This window comes from Mesoplodon bidens, assembly GCF_964165515.1.
Source record: "Mesoplodon bidens genome assembly, chromosome: 1".
NCBI classification, from domain to species: domain Eukaryota; kingdom Metazoa; phylum Chordata; class Mammalia; order Artiodactyla; family Ziphiidae; genus Mesoplodon; species Mesoplodon bidens.
In genome coordinates, this window is record NC_138176.1 from 125,456,219 (window position 1) to 125,462,218 (window position 6,000).

General features: G+C 39.2%; 1 protein-coding gene across 2 annotated transcripts in view; it reads left to right on the top strand.

Moving 5' to 3' along the window:
- Window positions 1–5,731, top strand: part of GNRHR (gonadotropin releasing hormone receptor) — a gene marked incomplete at both ends in the record, with an annotated part of 30,574 nt that extends 24,843 nt beyond the window's left edge. Inside the window, one exon of one of the 2 annotated variants that reach the window (XM_081249517.1) lies at window positions 5,487–5,731. In XM_081249517.1, coding sequence (XP_081105643.1) covers window positions 5,487–5,731 — 245 coding nt within the window. The remainder of the gene's footprint in view (window positions 1–5,486) is intronic. The other variant, XM_081249518.1, reaches the window with a different exon arrangement.
- Between the last annotated feature and the right edge of the window lie 269 nt (window positions 5,732–6,000).

Genomic DNA, 6,000 nt, shown 5'->3' on the forward strand with positions numbered 1-6,000 from the left:
CTGCACCCTGTTGCTGCACTCTCCTCTGTGGCTCCGAATCCTCCCCCCCTTCACCCCCTGTCTCCGCCAGTGAAGGGGCTTCCTAGTGTGTGGAAACTTTTCCTCCTTCACAGCTCCCTCCCAGAGGTGCAGGTCCTGTCCCTATTCTTTTGTCTCTGTTTTTTCTTTTCTCTTCTGCCCTACCCAGGTATGTGTGGAGTTTCTTGCCTTTTGGGAAGTCTGAGGTCTTCTGCCTGCATTCAGTAGGTGTTCTGTAGGAGTTGTTCCACATGTACATATATTTCTGATGTATTTGTGATCTCCACGTCTTACTCCTCCACCATCTTGAAGGTCTCTGTGTATTAATTTTGTACCCTGCAACTTTACCCAATTAATTGATTAGCTCTCATAGTTTTCTGTTAGCATCTTTAGGTTTTTCTATGTATAATATCATGTCATCTGCAAACAGTGACAGTCCTACTTCCTTTTTTCCAATGTGGATTCCCTTTATTTCTTTTTCTTCTCTGATTGCCATGGCTAGGACTTCCAAAAATATGTTGAAAACAGTGGCGAGAGTGGACATCTTTGTTTTTTCTTGATCTTAGAGGAAATGTTTTCAGCTTTTCACCATTAAGCATGATGTTAGTTGTAGGTTTGTCATATATGGCCTTTATTATGTTGAGATATGTTCCCTCTATCCGACTTTCTGGAGAGTTTTTATCATAAAAGGGTGTTGAATTTTGTCAAAACCTTTTTCTGCATCTATTGAGATGATCATATGGATTTCATTCTTCAATTTGTTGATATGATGTATCACAGAGATTGATTTGCAGGTATTGAAAAATCCTTGCATCCCTGGGATAAATCACACTTGATCATCGTGTGTGATCCTTTTAGTGTGTTATTGGATTCTGTTTGCTAGTATTTTGCTGAGGATTTTTGCGTCTATGCTCATCAGTGATATTGGCCTGTAATCTTCCTTTTTTGTGTGGTATCTTTGTCTGGTTTTGGTATCAGGGTGATGCTGGCCTCATAGAATGAGTTTGGGAGTGTTTCTACCTCTGCAATTTTTTGGAAGAGTTTCAGAAGGATAGGTGTTAAATCTTCTCTAAATGTTTGATAGAATTCGCCTGTGAAGCCATCCAGTCCCAGACTTTTGTTTGTTGGGAGTATTTAAATTACAGTTTCAATTTCAATACTTGTGATTGGTCTGTTCATATTTTCTATTTCTTCCTGGTTCAGTCTTGGGAGATTGTACCTTTCTAAGAATTTGTCTCTTTCTTCTAGGTGTTTATTTTATTGGCATATAGTTGCCTGTAGTAGTCTCTTAAGATCCTTTGTATTTCTGTGGTGTCCATTGTATAATAACTTTCTCCTCTTCCATTTCTAATTTTATTGATTTGAGCCCTCTACCTCTTTTTCCTGATGAGTCTAGCTAAAGTTTTTTGTTTTTTGTTTTTTGTTTTGTTTTTTTTTTTTGCGATAGGCGGGCCTCTCACTGTTGTGGCCTCTCCCGTTGCAGAGCACAGGCTCTGGACACGCAGGCTCAGTGGCCATGGCTCACGGGCCCAGCCACTCCACGGCATGTGGGATCTTCCCAGACCGGGTCACGAACTCATGGCCCCTGCATCGGCAGGCGGACTCTCAACCACTGTGCCACCAGGGAAGCCCTAGCTAAAGGTATTTTGTTTATCTTTTCAAAGAACCAGTTTTTAGTGTCATTGATCTTTTCTGTTTTCTTCATCTTTATTTCATTTATTTCTGTTCTGATCTTTATGATTTGTTTCCTTATACTAATTTTGGGTTTTGTTTGTTCTTTCCCTAGTTGTTTTAGGTGTAAGTTAGGTTGTTTATTTGATATTTTTCTTATTTCCTGAGGTAAGATTGCACTGCTATAAACTTCCCTCTTAGAACTGCTTTTGCTGCATCCCATAGGTTTTGGATCATCATGCTTTCATTTTCATTTGTCTCTAGGAATTTTTTTATTTACTCTTTGATTTCTGCAGTGATCCATTGGTCGTTTAATAACATGTTGGTTAACCTCCAAGTGCTTGTGTTTTTTACAGTTTTATTTTTTCTTGTAGTTGATTTCTAATCTCATAGCATTGTGGTCGGAAAAGATGCTTGATATGATTTCAATTTTCTTTAATTTACCAAGGTCACTTTGTGGCCCAGCATGTGATAAATTCTGGAGAATGATCCATGTGCACTTGAGAAGAATATGTATTCTGCTGCTTCTGGATGGAATGCTCTATAAATATCAATTAAGTGTATCTGGTCTAATGTGTCACTTAAGGCCTGTGTTTCCATACTGATTTTCTGTCTGGATGATCTATTGATGAAAATGGGGTGTTATAGTCCTCCATTATTATTGTGTTACTGTCAGTTTCCCCTTTGATGGCTGTTAGTATTTGCCTTATATATTGAGGTGCTCCTATGTTGGGTGCATATACATTTACAATTGTTATATTTTCTTTTTGGATTGATCCCTTGATCATTATGTAGTGTTCTTCTTTGTCTCTTGTAACAGTCTTTATTTTAAAGTCTATTTTGTCTGATATGAGTATTGCTACTCCAGCTTACTTTTGATTTCCATTTGCATGGAATACCTTTTTCCATCCCCTCACTTTCAGTCTGTATGTGTCCCTAGATGTGAAGTGGGTCTCCTGTAGACAGCATATATATGGGTCTTGTTTTTGTATCCCTTCAGCCACTCTGTCTTTTTTGTTGGAGCATTTAATCCATTCATGTTTAAGGTAATTTTCAATAGGTATGTTCTTATTGCCATTTTGTTAATTGTTTTGGATTTGTTTTTGTAGGTCTTTTCTTCCCTTCCTCTTTTGTTCACTTCTCTTGTGATTTGATGACTAACTTTAGTGTTGTATTTGGATTCCTTTTTCTTTTTTGTGTATCTATTGCATATTTTCAATTTTCAGTTTCCATGAGCTTTTGCTATAGCATTCATATATAAACAAGATTGTTTTAAGTTGCTGATCTTTTAATTTCAAATGCACTTCCAATATCCTGCATTTGTGCTCTCCTCACGATTGCTGGGTTTGATATCATATTTGTGTGCAGATGATTTCCTACCTTTACTGTATGTATGCCTTTACTGGTGAGCTTTTCCATTCATAATTTTCTTGATTCTACTTGTGGCCTTTTCTTTTCTGCCTAGAGAAGTTCCTTTAGCATTGTTGCAAATCCAGTCTGGTGGTGCTGAATTCTCTTAGCTTTTGCTTGTCTGTGAAGCTTTTGATTTCTCTGTTGAATCTGAATGAGAGCCTTGCTGGGTAGAGTATTCTTGGTTGTAGGTTCTTCCCTTTCATCACTTTAAATATATCATGCCACTCTCCTCTGGCCTGCAGAGTTTCTGCTGAAAAAACAGCTGATAACCTTATGTGGATTCCCTTGTATGTGATTTGTTGCTTTTCCCTTGTTGCTTTTAATATTTACTCTTTGTCTTTAATTTTTTGTCAGTTTGATTACTATGTGTATCAGCTTATTCCTTCTTGGGCTTATCCTGCAACTCTGTGCTTCCTGGACTTGGGTGACTGTTTCCTTTCCCATGTTAGGGAAGTTTTCAGATATTACCTCTTCAAATCTTTCTCAGGTCCTATCTCTCTCTCTCTCTCCTCTCCTAATTTGAATGTTGGTGCATTTAATGTTGTCCCAGAGGTCTCTTAGACTGTCCTCATTTCTTTTCATTCCTTTTTCTTTATTCTGATCTGTGGCTGTGATTTCCACCATTCTGTCTTCCAGCTCACTAATCCATTCTTCTGCCTTAGTTATTCTGCTATTGATTCCTTCTAGAGTATCTTTCTTTTTAGTTATTGTATTGTTCATCTCTGTTTCACTGTTCTGTAGTTCTTTAGGTCTTTGTTAAACATTTTTTGTATCATCCTGATCTGTGCCTCTATTCTTTTTCCAAGATCTTGGATCATCTTTACTACCATTACTCTGAATTCTTTTTCAGGTAGACTGCCTATCTTCACTTCACTTAATTGTTATTCTGAGGTTCCATCTTGATCGTTCATCTGGGACATATTCCTCTGCCATCTCATTTTGTCTAACTTTCTGTGATTGTGGTTTCTGTTCCACAGGCTGCAGGGTTGTAGTTCTTCTTGCTTATGCTGTCTGTCCCCTGGTGGATGAAGCTGTCTAAGAGGCTTGTGCAGGCTTCCTGGTGAAAGGGACTGGTACCTGTCTGCTGATGGGTGGAGCTGGGTCTTGTCCTTCTGGTGGGCAGGGCTGTGTCACGGGGTGCGTTTAGCAGGCAGCAGTGTGCTCAGGAAAACTTTAAGCAGCCTGTCTATTGATGGGTAGAACTGTGTCCCTGCCCTACTGGTTGTTTGGCCTGAGGCATCCCAGCACTGGAGCCTACAGGCTGTTGGGTGGGGCCAGGTCTTGGTGAGAAAATGGCAGCCTCCAAGAGGGCTCATGCCAGTGAGTACTCCCCAGAACTACCACCGCCAGTGTCCTTGCTCCCACAGTGAGCCATGCATCTCCACAAGAGACCCTCCCCTACTAGCAGGTAATTCTGGCTCAGTCTCTTATGAGGTCACTGTTTTTTTCCCTGAGTTCTGGTGTGCACAAGACCCTGTGTGCACCCTCCAACAGTGGAGTTTCTGTTTCCCCCCGGCCTGCGGAATTCCTGTGATCAAACCCCTGGCCTTCAAAGCCAGACCCTCTGGGAGCTCCTCTTTCCATTGCCTGACCCCCAGGCTGGGGAGCCATACATGGGGCTCAAAACGTTCACTCCTACGGGAGAACTTCTGTGGTATAATTACTTTTCAATTTGTGGGCTGCCAAACCAGCATGTATGGGATTTGTTTTTATCATGACTGAGCCCCTCCTACCATCTCATTGAGTCTTCTTCTTTGTCTTTGGATGTAGGCTATCTTTTGGGGTAGGTCCCAGCATGCTTTATTCAGCAGTTAGTTGTGATTTTGGTGTTTCTGTAAGAAGAGGTGAGCTCCACCATCTTGTCCTCATCCTTCAATGTCCTTAATGCCAACTAGGATTCTGACACTAGTTCCAATGCATGTGTTTCTTCCATGTGCCAAGCTTACATTGCCTCCCACAGTGGCGATGGCACCTCCTGTGGGGCCAGCCGGGAAAGGGGGAATTTATAAATTTATAAAGTAAACATGGTTATGTTGGCATGACAACCAAAAGGTAGGGAATTCAACTCAGCTCAACCTCAGTCTGCTCTCTTAATTTTATATTTTAAGAATTTGAGTAGCCCCTTATTTCAAATCCATTTTAGTTTGATGGAAAATTTATTTTAAGAGCACTACTATCTTTAATATTTTCTATTTATTATGTAACATAGTAGAAAACTTGAAATATAAACAAGGTTTTCAAACAAATTGTCCTTATTAAAAATATTAGAAATTTGCTTCCATTATATTCATCAGGTTGAATTATGATTTTCTCTTCCTTTTTGTCTGTTTTGGTTTTGTAATAAAACTGGTTGTTAAACACCTTCTCTTTTCTCTATCTAAAAGAACTACAACTGAATCAGTCCAAGAATAATATACCACAAGCTCGACTGAGGACCCTAAAGATGACGGTTGCATTTGCCACTTCATTTACTGTCTGCTGGACTCCCTACTATGTCCTTGGAATTTGGTATTGGTTTGATCCTGAAATGGTAAACAGGGTGTCAGATCCAGTAAATCACTTCTTCTTTCTCTTTGCTTTTTTAAATCCATGCTTTGATCCACTTATATATGGATATTTCTCTCTGTAATTGTTAGATTACATAGGAAGTCACACAAACTATGTAGGACAAGGTAATGAATTTCCTCTTTTGGGAATGATAAACACAAAGCATATTCCAGCACATTTACATACAAACAAAGCTGGGTTTCAGATTATGGTATTATACTTATCCCTTTGGAAATCACATTGTCAGAAACTCAAATACTAGGAAAATTTTTTTCAGGAAAAATAATTAAATATTTCCTCTTAACCATTAGCTTTTATATTAATCTCTTCACTTTCTGATCTCCTACAACA